The following is an 18,853-nucleotide window of genomic DNA, read 5'->3' as shown; positions in this document are numbered from 1 at the left end:
ACCTTTCTCCGTCTCTTTTCAGCCCAGCAGGGAAAAGGAGAAGCACAGCCACGAGGGGTGGAAGAGGCCAAAGTCTCAGTACCTCACAGCTCAGGCAGTTGGGTGGGGAAGAGGTGGGTAGGGAAGAGGGGGTGGGTCCAAGCACACACTTTCCGAATGGGCTGCTTCTAACCCTGACTCTGCAGTTTAATAGCTGTGTGAATCTGGGCAAGTTACCTAACCACTCCAGTGCCTTGACTTAACTTATCTGTAAAATTTTGTTGTTGTTCAGTCACTAAGTCGTGTCTGACTCTTGGTGACCCCAGGGACTGCAGCACGCAGGGCTTCCCTGTCCTTCACTATCTCCTGGAGTTTGCTCAAACTCATGTCCATTGAGTTGTGATGCCATCCAACCATTTCATCCTCTGTCACCCCCTTCTCTTGCTCTCTCAGTCTTTCCCAGCATCAGGGTCTTTTCCAATGAAGTCGCATCAGGTAAAGTGCAGGACGATAATTGCGCGTATCTCTAGAAAGTTACTGGGAGAACTGACTGCGTTAATACATGCAAAGTACTTAGAACAGTGCCTGGCACCAAATTAGCACTCAGCTCTGGCTCTCTGGCTGGGTTTCACCTTCCCCTTCCTCTCCTCCCTCCTCTCCATCAGCCCAGGGCCAGCAGGCGGGAGAGCGGCCAAGAAAGCCCAGGAAGTGCCGTGCCGGAGGATTAGGGTAGCCAGCGGGCTGAATGTCCAGCTGTAGAGCTGGAAGTGACAAAGTAGTTTTGGGTCCGGACTCGGCTGGAATCCAGAGGAGCAGCGACCAGCGTCCTGAGGTCACAGCTGCTTGGTGTTTTTCTCTTTTTGCTGCCAGAGGTTCCCAGGAGCTTTCACAGAGAGGGCGGAGCCTGAAACAAAGTCTCTGATTGGCTGCTTTCATTTTCGTGCCTTGTCAATTTCCAGCCAGACAGGGCAGACGTGTAAGGGATTTAAAACTCAGAAATATTTGGTTTAGAAAAGGAAGGAGGGAAGATGGGGCAAAGGAGAGACAGGGGAGGGAGCCGAGGTAATAGATCCTTCACCAGTTGTCTGGAATGGTCTGTCAAGTCCTGGGGGCTGAGGGTGGGGACTGGACGATGCCGGCTGAAGTGGAGTGGCTGTTACGTGTGAGACAAGAGAGACAAAAGGAGATGCTGCGAACAAATCTTTTAATATGTGGTCTTCGTATTAAAGGAGCGGGGGAGAGCTGAGGGGCTGCTTCCCTGAACCACAGCCCCAACACTTGGGCCACGAATCCTCCTCCCCCTTCTCATGTGAGCTGCCTGTAGGACCCTCTCCTCCTTTAGGGCCCTGTAACGCTCCTTTTCAGTGCTCAGAGTCAGTTCTTCGCTTGTGCTGAGGGCTGGAGCGGGACCATCTGCTTCTGCAGCTCCTGTTGCTGCTTCCTTGTTTTCCCTCTCCTCCTGCGGCGGTGGGGGGCGGAGGGGACAGGAGAGAGATGCCCTGAGTAGGAAACTTACAGACCAGTTGGGGGCTTCCAAGGGGGCTCTCCATGGAGCTCTGCCCAGCTACCAGATCTCTGCCCTAAATAGCTACCACTCTCCAGAGCCAGGAGGGACCCCAGGAGACTCTCAGCTGATTGGGGACACAGGGGCAGGGGGACACAGGGACATAAGCCCCCGCTGGGAAGAGAAGGCCTAGGTTTGAGTCTCAGTGCTACCCCAGCCTGGATGTGTGACCCGGGGCGAGTCCCTGCTTCTCACTGGGTGGGGGCCCACCTGTTTTCCACGTCCTGCACCGTGTCTGGCAGTGGCTGGCCCAGGGTCTCCGGCAGGAGGGCAACGGCACTACTGGCAGCCACCGGGACAGCGCCGTAGATAAAGAGAGGCACGGAGGGGTGGAGCTCGGAGGTCATGCTCACCAGCGGGCTCACAATGCTGCCCACTCGCGCCAGGGTGCTGCCCATTCCCAAGCCCGTCTGCCTGCGGGATCCAGGGGGTTGAGTGTCAGTTAGTGTTCCGGCACAAATGCTGAGGTCCTGGCTGAATTTGGGATCAGGGCAGCTCAGGCCCAGCCCCAGGAGACCCTCTGGTGCCTGCTCTGTTCCCCATTTGATCAGCTAACCAATTTGGCATTTATTTTGGAGATAATAATAATAATAAAAAAAGAATAAGTTGGGAAGAGCTCTGGCCAGAGAATCAGGAGATTGATTTTTGCCTCTGCCCTTAGCTTGCTATATGACCTTGGGCAAGTTGCTTTTCCTCCCTGAACCTCGGTGTCAAATTAGCTGAGCTCATCAGTTCTCAGATCAGCTGGGGGACTTGATTTACAGTTGCCCTAGCCCCACACAGGGGAGGCGGGCTTCCCTAGTGGCTCAGTGGTAAAGAATCCACCTGCAATTCAGGAAACATGGGTTCAGTCCCTGGGTTAGGAAGATCCCCTGGAGAAAGGAATGGCAGCCCACTCCAGTATTCTTGCCTGGGAAATCCCATGGACAGAAGAGGCTGTTTGGCTACAGTCCAGGTTGCTAAAGTTGGACATGACTTAGCAACTAAACAGCAACAACAGCCCTATACAGACCTGTTGGATTAGAATTCCTAGGGTGAATGGACCTGGAATCTTCATATTAATATGTTAATAACATTCTCTATGAGAGCAGAGGTTAAAAACTTTGATAATAGGGAGATAAACTGCTTGGATTTGAATCCAAGCTTCCTGACTTATAAGCTCTGTGACTTGAGATAAGTCACTTAACCTCTCCGTAGCTCAGTTTTCTTACGTGGAAAATGAGAATTATCATAGTACCCACCTCATAAGATTGTTATGAGGACCAAAAGAGTTGATATTTGTAAGAAGTTTGACAGTGCCTTTATACTATTGTTCTTTCAGCTGAAATCCCTTGAGGATATAGGACAATAATCATGACCTCTCAGGGTTCTCATTCCAAGTTGCCTAGGGAAGCTTGGCATTTCTTTGATATCTCATATGAATTTTGCATCCCATTTTGTATTTGTTGTTGTTGTTTTGCATCCCACTCTTCAAACAGACGTGTTTCTTGTGTCTTAATGCAAAAATATCCCCTCCTCCCAACCTTGGCACTCAAAAAAGTAGTGCTATATTTATCTGTACAACTACCAGAACCACCACTATTAAGTATGGCTTTTGTGATAGAAAATTCCTTTTCATGGTTGTGGTCTTCGGTTTCAGACACACCATTTGGTTTAAAGATGGCATTTAGATTTGATGACAGATTAGATCTTCTAATGGCATTTAGATCTTCTAACTTGTGCCTTGGAGATCTAGGGGGACTTCAGGTAATTGCCTCTGAGATGTGTCTTCTTGGCTCCCCACCCTGTCCCAGTTGGTGGCCCCTTTTGACATGTGCCCTGGGGTCTGACCTGTATGCAGGGGGAATGTTTTGCCCCAAAGTTCCTCCCATTAAGCTCCCACTCACCGGATCATTGTGGGGTACACCTCCCCAGTGTACAGGAAGATACAGTTGAAGCCGGAAGCCAGACAGCCCTTCCCCAGCACAGCAAGAGAGGTTCGGACAATGGACTTATCTAGAGAGAAAGGAGGAGGTCAGCGGGATCTTGGGAGAGGGGGTCGAGAAGTTGGGTCATGTCTAGGGATGTGGCCAAGGATGAGGGACCAAGATGCTCATGGGTGCTCACCCTGGGGTACCACCCCATTGATGAGGATGCAGATGCCTGCCAGCAGCAGTGAGGCCATCTGGGCAGGCCGGCGGCCCACATTGTTGATGACAAGGAAGCTCACAAGCTTGGCAGGCAGGTCCACAGCACCAAAGATCACCTGGATTAGGTAGATGCTGACCCCAAAACCCTGCAGGTCCATGACCAGCCCGTAGTAGGCAAAGCTAATGGCAAACCTAGTGGGGAGGGATGAGGGTTATGGAGTTTGTTAGGAAGGTTAAGGGGGGTGCTCATCCAAAACAGGTGAGCTGCACAGGGTACTTGCTTAAGAATCTGGAATCTACCTTGGCTAATATTTCTTCTGACATTTAACATGCACTATAGATATTGGGGTAGTCCTCTAATACTTTGGCCACCTGATGCGAAGAGCTGACTCATTGGAAAAGACCCTGATGCTGGGAAAGATTGAGGGCAGGAGGAGGAGGGGACAACAGAGGATGAGATGGTTGGATGGCATCACTGACTCAGTAGACATGAGTTTGAGCAAACCCTGTCCTAATGAAGGACAGAGAAGCCAGGCATGCTGATGTTCATGGGGTTGCAAAGAGTCAGACATGACCAAGCGACTGAACAACAACAACAAAGTCCTCTAATACCCCAGATTTCTTAATCTGTGTCTCTAGTATATTAGGGAATTTTCACTTAGTTGCCATGTAGGATTTATATAGTTTTAGTCTTTATTTCATCTTGGATGTCCAAGCCATATCTTTAGGGCCAAGATGTTGGGAGAGGCCAGAGTTTTCCAGGACCTGTCTATAGTCCTGGGATGGGTGTTGTGTTTCTTAAGATGCCAAGAGCCCAGACAATAAAGCTCAGGTTATTGGATAGAACCCCCAACCTGGAGCAAACTCCAAATTGGAAACAAAGAATTCACTGGCAGGCTTGTTCCTTTTGACCATGTTTCTCTTAACTGTCATGGGATTGCTAGACGATGGGGTTAGGAGGGTGGCATGTAAGAAGGGTAACAGGGAATGTTGCAATGGGAAAGGAAGATTTTTGGTTAGTATCAACCTTGGCCAGAGTCTGTTTTCAGAGATGAGCTTTGGGCATCTTATTGCTGTGCCAGTGTTTCTGGCAGACACCACAAGGCTAGTAAATGCTCCAGAAGTTTTGCAAGCCAGCCTTCGTGATATAATTCTGCAGACTCTGGGAGCCATCAATCTCGATGAGGTGTCTGCATATTGGAACAGAGCTGATAAAAGGAGAAGAATATGGAGAGATTGATGCCCAGTTGGGGACCAGAGGCAAATTGAGGCTGGAGGTTGTTTGGTTCCTTAAGACTCTTTCTGCCTCTCACAGCTGGTCTGCTGACTTCCTCCCTCTTGTCTGCCTTCTTCCACCCCCTGCGTCCACTCCTTCCCCAACCAGCCTCTTGTCTCTTGGTCTGTCTGTCCATCGCTCTGTCTGGGCCTACCACAGCATGGAGAGGCAGAGGAAGAGGCGGCGAAGGGCAGGGCAGCGCAGCAGCTCCAGGGCTGAGCCCTGGCTCTTGCCTGTGGTCAGCTCCTTCTGCAGACTGGCCTGGAGCACCTGCCGGGATGGACAGGGCTCAGGGCTTGGACTCCCCCAGGAGCTCCTCCCAGCCTAGCCCCTTACTCAGAGAAGCCCTCTGAGTCCTGGGTTTACTGATGGGTGGGATGTTGCGGGAGATCTCAGGGGTCTTACCTCTATACTTAGATTGGCTCCCTCTTCCCGCTTCCCATTGATCCAGGCCACTCTCTGCAGGTTTCTCAAGGTGAGGTCCAGCCTCCCGGAGGAAGCGTACCAGCGGGCTGACTCGATGAAGAACCTGAGGGCAGGAGTGAGCGTAGGTGTTGGCGTGGCTGCAGTTCCAGTCATGTGGGCTGGAGGTAGGGTGTGGGCTTTCCAGAGGGCTGCAGTGGGATTTCCCCCAAGGCTGGGAACCCAGGACTTTACCAAATCCCTCTCTCTAGGACCACAAAGCAGTGCTCAGCTTGATAATGACTTATTCCTCAACATGGGGGCTTGGTTCTTGGGTGCTGGGTAAAGGGAGCAGGGCAGACAGGCTGGAGAGCTGGGAGAAGCTGGGAAGGCTGGAGAACTGGATACCTTGAGGCAAGTCCTTCCACCCACAGCCTCAGTTTCCCCATCAGTTACACTGAATCCCTGGCCTGGGTTTGACCTTCTCGGACTCTGTGGGTGGAGTGTACAGCAAGATCTGGGGAAGTCTCATCCCCTCACATCCCTCTGGGCCCTACGCACCAGGAGTAGATGAAGAAGGCAAAAAAGGGCACAGAGACCAACAGCTGTAGGTAACGCCAGTGGGGTACAGCATAGGCCACACCAGCCAGGAGAAACTGGCCCAGGCTGTAGACATAGCCGGTCAGGGTGCCCACGTAGGCCCGTGTGTGGATGGGCATCCACTCCACATCTGGAAAGAGGGTTAGAACAGAGTGGTGCAACTTACTGGGTGCCAGGTGGGTGGAGACCCCTGGGGCCCGCCGAGACCCCCATTCTCTGTCAAAACCTTGGTTTGTTCCAAAGCTCAGTGAAAGATACATCAGATGAAGTTGGGGGCCATGGAAGGGAGACTGGGGGGCTTGTCATGGAGGTAGGGATGGGGAGGTAGGTTTAGAATCCCCAGGAGTTGCCCCTCCACTTCCCTGCTGTGTGTTTTTGCTCCTCTCCAACCTACTGTCCTGGCCAGGGTCCTATTTCCCTTCGGAGCATCTCTGACCACTCAGTCCATCCTCAGTGACAGCAGTCACTCCTCTGGTCCTTCTTAGCCTGGGCTGAATTTCAGCCTCAGTGACCAGAGCAGCTCAGAGGAGACAGTGACTTTCTGCCATCCTGGAGAGTTGAGGTGGGAGTGGGACCACCTCTGCTGAGGTCTGAAGAGGTCCAGCTTCGTTCCTGTGGGCTCCTGATGCGGCAGCTGGGGCAATGGCTTCAATACTTAGCTTGCACCTTTGGACTGGATTCTCTAGGTGTCTGGCCCAGCCCGAGCCCTGTCCTGGTTAATTTCTTTAGTCTGTGCATGTGTGCATGGATACTAAATTGCTTCAGTCATGTCCGACTATGTGTGACCCTATGGACTGCAGCCCACCAGGCTCCCCTGACCATGGGATTCTCCAGGCAAGAATACTGGAGTGGGTTGCTGTGCCCTCCTCCAGGGGATCTTCCCAACCCAGGGATCAAACCTGTGTCTCTTACGTCTACCTGCACTGGCAGGTGGGTTATTTACCACTAGCACCACCTGGGAATGGGCTTCCCTGATATCTCAGTTGGTAAAGAATCTACCTGCAATGCAGGAGACCCCAGTTCGATTCCTGGATTGGGAAGATGTGCTGGCTACTCACTCCAGTATTCTTGGGCTTCCCTTGTGGCTTAGCTGGTAAAGAATCTGCCTGCAATGCAGGAGACCTGGGTTCGATCCCTGGATTGGGAAGATACCCTGAAGAAGGGAATGGCTACCCACTCCAGTATTATGGCCTGAAGAATTCCATGAACTGTATAGTCCATGGGGTCGCAAAGAGTTGGACATGACTGAGCGACTTTCACTGACACTGGCCTGGCCACCTGGGAAGCCGTACTTTAGTCCAGAGAATCCCAAATCCTTAGATTCTCTTCTGGGCTTGAGGAATGACCTCGGGTGAATCCTGTCCCCTCTCCTTAGCCTCAGGTTCTTCATCTGGGAAACAGAGTGAGGGGGGTGACCTATCTGAGGATGCAAGTCAATGACTCATGGTCAGGCCATGCTCTGTCCATAAGTGTGTTTGGTCTACATGATGCTGACTTGGCTTATATTAAAATATGAGAATTAATTGCAAATGTTAAAAAATTGGAATATTTTACAGTAATAAAAGAGGGGCAGGGGCAGATCCGATAGCTCCGATGCTTCTTGTCTGGAGCAGCTGAGTGGCGGCAACCCCTCTGGATGGGTGTGTCTCTCTTTTGGAGACAGTCTTCACACTCTCTAATGCCTCTCAGCTCCTCAGTCATTTATGGGAATGACCTGGCCCTAACGATGGCGTTTGTAGTTGCGTGTCTAAAGAAGAGGTTAGGATACTGTGAGCTCCAGGATGAAGGCTGTCATGTTGGCTGCAAGGGCAGAACAGGCTGAGTGCAAGAAGAGTAGGCTGGGAGAGGAGGCTGGAAAGGGGCTGTGGGGCTGGGTGGTTGGAGGGAGAGGGTAGGGGCCCGTCCTGCCCTCCTGGCCCCCCTCACTCAGTGTGATGCAGTTGAGGACGATGCCAGCTGTCGACATGCCCGAGAGGAGCCGGAAGGCACAGTAGACGGGGAAGTTGGGAGCGAAGGCGGCACAGGTTCCTGACACAGCTGTCTGCAGGTAGTTGAAGATCAGCAACTTCTGGCGGCCCAGCCTGTCAGGGGAGGGGAGGCCCGCAGCAGGGGTTTTGAGGACCAGCAGGGGCGCTGGAGAGGCGCTGGCCTGGGACCCGTGACGTATCATGAGGCTGATGCTGTAGGTCCTCAGTCCAGCCCCAGTTGGGGGTGCCAACTACCCACCTAGGCCCTCCTGAACCCAGCCAAGGAGTCCGCAGTCCCAGCTCGGCTCCTTGGCCCTGCCCAAGACTGACCTGTCTGCTAGGTACCCGAATATCATGGCTCCAAGAAGCACTCCCACCATGTATAAGGACTGAGCCAGCTGGCGTAAGGCCCTGTGAGAGCACACGAGGTCCCACTGCGGGGAGAGGGGGCAAAGGTCAGGCCAAGGCGAGCCTGGGCTGCAGGGAAGCAGCAGCAGAATCTTCTGGCTGGTTCTCTGAGGCAGGTATCACCCCCTTCCCCGACACTTCTCTTTGGTCCCGGGAGCCAAGACACTTTTCTTGATCCTGCAACTCCACATTCCATTTTCTACAAAGGTCCCCATCTGGAACCCCTTTCTCCATTGAGACAGTCTGTGTGTGTGTGTGTGGGGGGATGGTAAGCTGGGGACACAGGGGTTGGGAGGAGGAGCTGGGGGCCCAGGGCTCCTCACCTCAGTCACGATGGTGGAAGGGAAGGTGCTGTTGTCGTAGATCCAGCCGTGGGGGCAGGGTTCTGTGGCCCCCGTACCGTTGGTCTCTGTGCCATTGGGAAAGGGCGGTCCCCGCTGGGGGGAGGTGAAGAGGAGGCAGGACTCGGGCTGCCCCTGCCCATCCTGGGGCAGCCAGGCCTCCAGCTCCCCGTCCTCGCTGAGGTTGGTGTCGGCAGGTGGGCGGCAGTGGTGGGTGGGGATGGCGGCGGTGAAGTTCTGCAGGGTGTTGTGGGAGGCTATCAGGATCACAGGGAGGATCGCCAGGGTGACCTGGATCTTCTGGAAGCGGCCGACGCCCCCCAACTGCAGCAGGAGGTCATTGAAGGCCATGGGGCCAGGCCTGGCCGAGTTGGCTGGGGGCTGAGGACGTCCGGTCCCAGGCCCTCCGTCTCTGTGGCCCTCCGCCGGCTGCCCTACACTGGAGGAGACGGAGCGCTGTCGCTTCTGCAGCCAAGTTGCTCCTGGAACTGAATCTGAGCTGGCTCTGTGGGGGGATAGCAGCCCGGCCAGGCGGCCCCTCCTTCCTTCTCTCCCCTAGTTTTGTCCCTCCCTTTCTTTTGCAGCCTCTCCTCACTTGGTGGGGGAGGTGTTGCTCCACTTTCAGGGTCTGCTGTAGCCCTGGCCCCTACATGGGCAGTATTTAATCCTTGACCTGGAGGGAATGAGTTAAAGTGTGACTTGGTATCAGAAGGATTAACCCTCTGAGTATCCTGGTATCAATGGAATTTCTCCAAGTGGGTATAAAGGGCGGGAGAAGGTGGACTGAAGTGGGGGTGGTGGGAGTGGATGTCCTGAGAGGACCCACTTGGGCATCTGGGGGCAAGAGGGGATAGGGTGGGACGTTTTTGTCTTCCTTTTAGTAGGAAGACTGGATTCTGGGAAGTGTGTTGGCCTCTTGTGGGGCTTCTGTCCTTTTTAGTGGGAAGGATCCAAATGGATCATTTTTGGGAGAAGTTGCCGGAGAAAATACAGGATGCCCAGTTAATTTGGATTTCAGATCAGCAAATAATTTTCTTTCTTTCGTATAAGTATATCCCTAACATTACATGGGCTGTACTTATACAAAAAAGGTATTCTTTGACCTGAAATTCAAATTTAACTGGACATCCTGTATTCTTGCTTGCGAAAATTGGCACCCCTGGCTTTTGGTCTTCTGGGGACAGTTTACATATTTTTTTTTTTTTAGTAACTTAAAAAATTATTTTATTTGGCTGTGTCAGATCTTAGTTGTGGCACATGGACTCTCTAGTTGTGATGCATGGGCTCAATAATTGTAGCACGTGGTCTCAGTTGCCCCGCAGCATGTGGGATCTTAGTTCCCTGACCAGGAATCAAACCCATGTCCCCTGCATTGCAAGGTGAATTCTTAACCACTGGACCACCAGGGAAGTCCTGACTGCTTACTTCTTACAGGACCATAGCTTTGTTCAACTGGAAGACACAAAAGAGGCCAGAGACTGCTTTTGAAGCAGTGGGATCTCAGACCAACATCATACATGTAGATTGAGTCTTCCAGTATCTCAGTTTCTATTTTCTTGTTCATCGTTCATCCTGATTCAAAATTTTTCTTTGTCTTGTCCCCTGTCTATAGCTTCTTCTTTTCCTTCTCTCCTTTTTTTTTCTCCTTCATTTCCTCCTCCTCCTCCACAATAAGCATGAACTTATTTTACTCTAAGCCACAACTCTAAGATATTCACTTGATTTCCTCCAATAGTTTGGCTCCCCAGTCCAGTTCTCTCATGCTCAGGGCACTGCCAAGCTCTGATTGGGTGGGTTTCTATGGGATCCTATCGGTTGGATCTTGACTTGGGGTTGTCAAGAGAGCATCCAGGATGGTAGCTTCTAGCTACTACTGAGTGCTTGACTTGAGCTGATCCAAATTGAGATCAGCTTTATTTTTTTGGGCTCCAAAATCACTGCAGATGGTGACTGCAGCAATGAAATTAAAAGACACTTGCTTCTTGGAAGAAAAGCTATGACCAACCTAGACAGCATATTAAAAAGCAGAGACATTACTTTGCCAACAAAGGTCCATCTAGTCAAAGCTATAGTTTTTCCAGTAGTCGTATATGGATGTGAGAGTTGGAGTATAAAGAAAGCTGAGTGCCGAAGAATTGATGCTTTTGAACTGTGGTGTTGGAGAAGACTCTTGAGAGTCCCTTGGACTGCAAGGAGATCAAACCAGTCCATCCTAAAGGCAATCAATCCTAAATATTCATTGGAAGGACTGATGCTGAACCTGAAACCCCAATACTTTGGCCACCTCATGCGAAGAGTTGACTCATTGGAGAAGACCCTAATGCTGGGAAAGACTGAAGCAGGAAGAGAAGGGGACGACAGAGGATAAGATTGTTGGATGGCATCACCGACTTGATGGACATGAGTTTGAGCAAGCTCTGAGAGTTGGTGATGGACAGGGAAACCTGGTGTCCCACAGTCCATGGGGTTGCAAAGAGTTGGACACGACTGAGTGACTGAACTGAAATTGAGATATGCTGTTAGGGTAAAATACATATGTGAAAGTCACTCAGTCATGTCTGACTCTTTGTGACCCCATGGACTATATAGTCTATGGAATTCTCCAGGCCAGAATACTGGAGTGGGTAGCCTTTCCCTTCTCCAGGGGATCTTCCCAACCCAGGTATCGAACCCAGGTTTCCCGCATTGCTGGCAGATACTTTACCAGCTGAGCCACAAGGGAAGCCCAAAATACATATAGATTTTGGGTTTACAGCTTCTTGCCTTTACTTTGCACAGTGTATATTATATAAAACATGGACTCTGGAGTCAGATTACTTGGATCCAAGCCCTCACTTCACACTTACTGGCCGTGGGCAAGTTGCTAAACTCCTCTGTATCTCAGTGTCCTTGTTTGCAGGGTGGGGATACTAGTTGGGTCTGCCTCATTGGAGTGTTAAATAAGCAAATACAGGTAAAGATCTTAAGGCGATCCCTGCCCTGGGGCTCAATGATCATGAGCTGTTCTTATTATTTTTTTCTGGTCCAAAGGTGAGACTATCACACTGAGTTTAGAGAGAAAATGTGCCTGGGACACCTTACCCCCAAAACAGTGAATTCCCCACTGGGGGAGATTTTGCCCCCCAGGGAGGCTTCTCTGGTTGCTCAGACTGTAAAGAATCTGCCTTTTCCCACAGAGTCCAAAAGACTGTTCTATGCATCTGTGTCTCTTAAAAAAAAAAAACAATTCTTATATATCTTAAAAAAAAAAAAAAAGAATCTGCCTGCAATGTAGGAGACACAGGTTTGATCCCTGGGTCAGGAAGATCCCTAGGAGAAGAGAGTGGCAACCCACTCCAGTATTCTTATCTAGAGAATCCCATAGACAGAGGAGCCTGGCAGGCTATAGTCCACCGGGTCTCAAAGAGTCGGACATGACTGAGCCACTAACACACACACTTGCTTCCCAGGGGACATTTGGCCCTGTCTGGAGACATTTCTGGTTGTCACCAGTGGGGGTGATGGTACTGCTGGCACCTGGTAAGGAGAGTCCGGGGATGGTACTGAACATCCTGCATACACAGGCCAGCTCCCCATAACCAGTAATTTTTTGGAGCTAAAATGTCAATAATGATCAGAAACCCTACCTTAGAAGATGCTCTCAGACTTCTTTTGTATGATGATCAATCCCATACCTGCTTGGCAATCCCATACCTGCGTCTGCTACCAGTCAGACGCATGATTCCTATCAACATATTTCTAGCAATCCTCATGGGCTTATTCCAATAGGGAAATTTTTGTGAGCTGAAAATGAGACCTCCTCTTCCTCCCCTGAGTAGCTCGGGCCCCAAAGTGCTGCAAGTCTTCCCCTAGTTTTGCCTACACAGCCAGTTTTGCCCCTGGAGTGGCTGAATCAGGACTCCGGTCCTTCTGTGTCCAGGCCAATACCCTTTCCCACCGTGTTTTAGCTCGATTACTGGGCTCGGGTTACCATGAGAGACTTTTTTTGCCCTTTGTGATGTGTTTCCATCTGGGGTCTCCCACCATCCCTCTCTGTAATCTGCTGCCTATTGATTGCTCCTTTGATCCACTTCAGAGATTTTGGCATGTGTCTGAACACAATGGATTACTAAGGTCCCATAAGTTTACAGGAGATACACCAGGCTCTGTACCCATTAGCTGATGCAAAGGGTCGAGAAGGGAAGGGGCATTTTTCAATTCTTCTGGACGCAAATCTCTGAGTCTTGTTGAGTTTGATTTCTGACTTCTCTTGTAAGAAGTCAAGATGCTCTGTTATCAGCTCACAGTTTCCACAAACTACACTTCTGTGTATGAAGTCGGAAGAGTGTTTATTGTCTATTGACATCCTGGGGTACATGAAATCTTACACTGGTTCAAACCTATTCTAACTTCAAAGCCAAGTTCTTAAATGCTACTTTAGAGGAGTGGACTGCCCAGCTAAAGAGCTCTTGGAGACCATCTGGCCTCCTATGTACAGAATAGAATAGGGGAGGCCCAGAGAGAGGACTCTCCCAGCTTCCCTCCTCCCCATCCAGTGTTGGTTCTGGGCTGGGACCCAGTGGGTATCCAGCTGCCTGACAGCATTTTCCAGGCCAAGGTATATAAGAGCCCTGTGGCCTGGGGATGTGAAGACAGCTGGACAAACAGCTTGGGGGTTCTGGGGCCAGTCTCCTGCCAGGACTTGGTGCCCTCATGGGGGAGAGGGTGGAGTGCCAAGGGCAGTGACTTGGGGGGATGATGGGCCCCTATGAGCACCCTCCTTCTCTGAGCCTGTGTCCAATCCTGCCCAGGGAGAAGAGCTCCCTCCTTAGTGCCTGGCCAGCCCTAAGCCAGGCTGTCTGGAAAAGGCTCAGATGGAAACTCCAGAGACTGAACTGTGTTGGCTCCTGGGATCATAAGGTTAGTGAAGAGATTTCCCATCAGCCACCCAGTTCACAGTGAGCTTCTGGATGGAATTGCTCCCATGGCAAATGATTTGTAGTGCCAGGAACTATCCTTTAGGGACATTCTGGGTCATTAAACACCCAGAGTTGGACTCCTCTGTGCTGACTGGAATGTGGACTTAAGTTCTGGCCATGCTTACCAAGTAGGGGTCAAATCTGTGGACTTCTGATTGGCCAAGAGCCACAAAACCACATGCCATTAGCAATGAATGCCAGCACACAGGTGACAACTTCCCATCAAGGCCCAGAGTAGTCAAGGGATTTATGATCACACAGCAAGCAAATCTCAAACTCAAACCTCCTGATTCCATCGCTCTTTCTACTTTGTTAGTAGCCATCACATATCCCAGATTTTCTGAGGCATCCAGATTTTGTACAGTTTTATTCTATTAAATAAGTGGAATTTAATGTGTGTGTGCATGCAAAGTTGCTTCAGTAGTGTCTGACTCTTTGTGACCCTTTGGACTGTAGCCTGTCAGGCTCCTCTGTCCATGGGGATTCTTTAGGCAAGAATATTTGAATGGGTTGCCATGCCCTCCTCTAGGGGATCTTCCCAACCCAGGGCTTGAGCCTGTGTCTTTTATATCTCCTGCATTGGCAGATGGGTTCTTTACCACTAGCTCCACCTGAAAAGCCCTTAAGGTGTGACTATCTGTGGCTAATTTTTTTTAAAACTTATTTGGCTGTGCTGGGTCTCAGTTGCAGCACGTGGGATCTTTGATCTTCACTGAGGCATGTGGGATCTAGTTCCCTGACCAGGGATCAAACCTGGGTCTCCTGCATTGGGAGCACAGAATCTTAGCCACTGGACCTCCAGGGAAGTCATTCTACTCGTGACTTTGATTTTGATTATTTTCTGAGACTTTTCAAATAAATAATTTACAGATAAAGAAAGCATTTTTGCTCAGATCACATGCCATAAATGTGAGTTTGAAATAACTGACCTGGAGAGAAGCCTGGCAGACTCTAAGTGCCTGCTAGGCTCACAACAGCATTCTGAACAAGGAGCCAAATTGTGAGCTTTGTGCTTTGTGGCCTGGCTACCCTAGCCAGTGTGTGGTACAGAAATTAGGAATTCATCCAAAAGGCTGGATGTGAATCTAGTAACCAATGAGGTGGCTCAGAATGATGCTGCCCAAGTGAGGTGTTCCATATTGGATAGCAATTCACTGAGCCAGTTGGAGGCTCGGTTCAGGGACAGAGAGAAGGGAGTAGGGAAAGTGGGTGGAGCTGGAGTATCTTCCCTTAAGTTCCTGTGTGTCTTTTCAATAAACAGCTGTAGATACAGCACAAAAATGGTCATGGCTAGGATGTCCTGGGAGCCACCTTGAAGTCTGGACAACTGAAAGATGGGAGTGGGGTGAGAGGATCATTGTTCTTTTCTCTGAGCCCAATTCTTTTCTCTCTAGATTGAGACTCACTCAAACTAAGAGGAGATATTGATGATCTCATTGTCAGCTGATCCTAAGTCAAGTGTGGTGGGGGTTGGATGGGGAGAAGTCAAGTGCCAGGCAGTATGAAGGGCAAGCAAAAGAGAAGTTGGTGCAGTCTAGGAACTGAAAGAAGTGAGATGAGGCTAGATTTCAGGGTGCAAAATGGAAGGTGTTAAAAACTGAAGGCTTTGTTGGCTTGATCAGGTTGGGGCCTGATCATGACTGGCCTTATAACAGGGTTTAGACTTTATCCCAATGGGATGTCACCAAAAAACTGAGGTAGGGGTGTAATATGATCTAGTTTATGTTTATTAAGTTTTCCAGATTTGAGAATATATCTAAATACAGACTTGAGAGTAATTAGCTCTGTGGCTGACAGCTGAAGCCCTGCAGTGTGTCTTGAGAGTCCCTGGGACTGCAAGGAGATCAAACCAGTCAATCCCAAAGGAAATCAACCCTGAATATTCATTGGAAGGGATACTGAAGCTGAAGCTCCAGTGCTTTGGCCATCTGATGTGAAGAGCTGTCTCACTGGAAAAGATCCTGATGCTGGGAAAGATTGATGGGAGGAGAAGGGGACAACAGAGGATTAGATGGTTGGATGACATCATCGATGCAATGGACATGAGTCTGAACAAAACACACTGGGAGATAGTGAAGGACAGGGAATTTCAGAGAAGGAAATTTCAGAGAAGGATGGGAGCCAGAGCAGTTTGGATGAGGTTAGAAAGTGGAGGCAGGGGAGGCAGACAGGAACTTTGTGAAGTTTGGCTTCGAAGGGGAGAAAGAGACAATGTGGCCATGGAGGGAGAAATGGCATCCAAGCGCTGCAGTCCATGGGTTGCAAAGAGTCAGACACAACTGAGCAACTGAACATGTGTGTCTGAGCTGTCTAGTATGGTAGCTGTTAGCTACTCTTGAGCACTAGTATTGAGCTGATCTGAATGGAGATATGCTATTAGGGTAAAATGCATATAGATTCTGAGGACTAGTATGAATTAAAGCTATAAAAATCTCACTGTTAATTTTTATATGTAACATGATAAAATGGTAATATATAGATATATTTGCATTAAACAAAAATATTACAGTATTAAGGTTAACTTCATCTTTTTGAGAGCTAATTACTCTCAAGTCTGTATTTAACTTAAAAAACAGTTACTAGGAATTTTAAAATTACACAGGTGGCATGCATTATATTTTCTTTGGACAGTGCTGACAAAGAATCCTAGAGGAAGAAGTCCATTAAAAAGGTTTTGGAAAATGTACCATTAAAAGATGATAAAGGAATTGCTTTTGGAATTATTTGATTATAAGGAACAGAAACCCTTGAGTTGAGCTAAAAAGAAAGGAGTTTATTCAGAGAATTCAAAATATTTGATAGAAACCAGGGGCTGAAAGTGCATCCAGGGTTGAGAGGAATTGGGACCTGGAATCCATTAAAAATCAATGCAAATGGTCTCACCGTTTGCTTATCTGTTTATCTGGGCTCGTGTTGTCTTTTTCTCTCTGTGCACCTGCTTTATTCCTTCTCTGCAACTGATTTTTTCTGTTCTGCTTTTATCTGAGCCAGCCCACCCTCATGCTAACTTGCTTTCCTAGGACAAGACACAGAGATGAACTAGAACCTCCATGACCCCAAATCCCAGACCAGGAGGGAACATGTGATTAATGAGATTTGGATCCAGAGTGCCTTCTGGTCCAACCAATCATGATCAGAGGTGCAGGGTCACGTTAACCATTAAGTTAACAGGTTCTGGGGAATGTAGACCCTTGAGGAAGGGATGGGTGAAGGACAGACAAAGTGATTGCTGTAGCCTTTACAGGAAAAAACCCAAAAGAGACTGAGAAGGAACAACCAGAGTGTGGGATGGAGCTGCAAGCACATGGTATGTCAGAATCCAAGGAGAAGGGCATGACCAATAGAATGAAATATTCTGTGAGATCAAGTAAGATGAGGGATGACAAGTGACCTATGGGTTTGGCACAGGGGGTGATGACTGTCCTGGGTGAAAACAATTTCAGAGAAGGATGGGAGCCAGAGCAGTTTGGATGAGGTTAGAAAGTGGAGGCAGGGGAGGCAGACAGGAACTTTGTGAAGTTTGGCTTCGAAGGGGAGAAAGAGACAGTGTGGCCATGGAGGGAGAAATGGCATCCAAGGAGGGTTGGTGGGTTGGATTGTGTTAAAATAGGAGAGGCTTTGGGTTTATTTAACTGGTGATGGGAAGGAGCCAGGAGAGAGAGAAAGGGCAGAGACCCAAGGGGAAGCAGATGGCTGCTGGTGGGAGAGGCTGGACACAGAGCCCCAATGAGAAGACTGGATTTTCTGCTGTGATTGGGACAAACTTTGGAAACATGGTGACAGACATCCACTGTGTTTAGTTATGGTTGCAGTTTTCTTGGTTAAATAGGAGACAAAGATACCTGGTGGGTGCAGGGCTGGGACTCGGATCAGAGACTTGGGGTGATCGGGGGGAAGGAGGTCATGATTGCAGGAGCCCTGGCTTCTGTCTGCAGCCACTCTGGGCTTGTTCACTCAAGTGATCACATGCCGGAAGGGACATGTAGATACTCGTGGTATTTTCAAGGAGAAGATTTGCCATTGACTGTTTTGTGACCCCTAATGTGGTGGTGCCGACAAAGGTCCATATAGTCAAAGCTATGGTTTTTCCAGTAGTCATGTACGGATGTGAGTGTTGGACCATGAAGAAGGCTGAACCCCAAAGAACTGATGCTTTTGAACTGTGGTTCTGGAGAAGACTCTTGAGAGTCCCTTGGACTGCAAGGAGATCAAACCAGTCAATCCTAGAGGAAATCAACCCTGAATAATCATTGGAAGGACTGGTGCTGAAGCTGAAACTCCAATCCTTTGGCGACCTGATGGGGAGAGCCGACTCATTGGGAAAGACACTGATGCTGGGAAAGATTGAGGGCAGGAGGAGAAAGGGATGACAGAAAATGAGATGGTTGGATGGTATCATTGACTCCATGGGCATGAGTTTGTGCAGACTCTGGGAGATAGTGAAGGACAGGGAAGCCTTTTGTGCTGCAGTCCACAGGGTTGCAAAGAATCAGACATGAATTAGTGACTGAACAACAACAGCAATGTGGCTGTACTAGGAGGTGGGATCTTTGAGAAGCCATTAGGTTTAGATGAGGTCATGGGGCTGGGGCCCTCATGATGGGATTAGTGCCCTTAGAAGAAGAGAAACCAGAAAGCTTGCTTTATCTGTCCTTGTTCTGCCATGCGAGGACAGTGAGAAGGTATCTGATTATCTGCAAGTCAAGAAGGAGGCCCCCACCAAGAATCTTGTGTCTCTGTCCATCACACTGGCATGGACACCAGGAACTAAGCCTGCCAGCACCTTGATCTTGGACTTGCCAGCCTCCAGGGCTGTGAGGAAGATATTGTTTAAAGGATCTGGTCTGTGGCATGTTGTTGTAGCAATCAGAGTAGACTAATACAGGCTTGGTATATACATACCTTGGTATGCCCATAGTACATGCACATGTTCACATCAGCCCAGCTCACATGCACATATATGCCTGCACCTGCATGTATCTGGCATGTACATGCGAGTGCGGATGAACAGAATTGCATGCTCACATGTCCACACCAGGGCCTTCCCCCTTTTCTACCCCCGTTCCTGAGCAGCAGGGCTTGAGTTCTTCATTGCCATTTATTGAAACCTCTCGTTGAAGAAAGGGGGTGGGCACAAGAAGGGGAAGGGGGTGGAAACAGTGAGGGAAGTGGCCAGTGGGGAAGGGCTGGACAGAAGAATGGCAGGGTCTGGGCTGCAGGAAGGGTGAG

At 49.6% G+C, this 18,853-nt stretch overlaps 1 protein-coding gene across 2 annotated transcripts; it reads right to left on the bottom strand.

The window, feature by feature from the left end:
• Positions 1-1,353: 1,353 nt before the first annotated feature.
• SLC22A6 (solute carrier family 22 member 6) lies at positions 1,354-9,017 on the bottom strand. Of its 2 annotated transcripts, none has more exons than XM_081534274.1 (10): positions 8,649-9,017; positions 8,248-8,351; positions 7,877-8,031; positions 5,912-6,080; positions 5,354-5,477; positions 5,103-5,218; positions 3,650-3,864; positions 3,430-3,538; positions 1,754-1,957; positions 1,354-1,435 (listed from the first exon to the last, which is right to left on the bottom strand). In XM_081534274.1, exons 1-10 carry the CDS (start codon positions 9,015-9,017, stop codon positions 1,354-1,356), a joined length of 1,647 nt encoding a protein of 548 aa, XP_081390400.1. The 2 variants fall into 2 exon arrangements, with proteins under 2 accessions (XP_081390400.1, XP_081390401.1); XM_081534275.1 differs by having other exon boundaries at positions 1,754-1,825.
• Between the last annotated feature and the right edge of the window lie 9,836 nt (positions 9,018-18,853).

This window comes from Giraffa tippelskirchi, chromosome 10 (genome assembly GCF_054371585.1).
Source record: "Giraffa tippelskirchi isolate mGirTip1 chromosome 10, T2T-mGirTip1v1.2.pri, whole genome shotgun sequence".
In the NCBI taxonomy this organism is placed as follows: Eukaryota; Metazoa; Chordata; class Mammalia; order Artiodactyla; family Giraffidae; genus Giraffa; species Giraffa tippelskirchi.
Note: the sequence above shows the minus strand (reverse complement) of the source record. Positions and strands in the feature narration are given on the sequence as shown.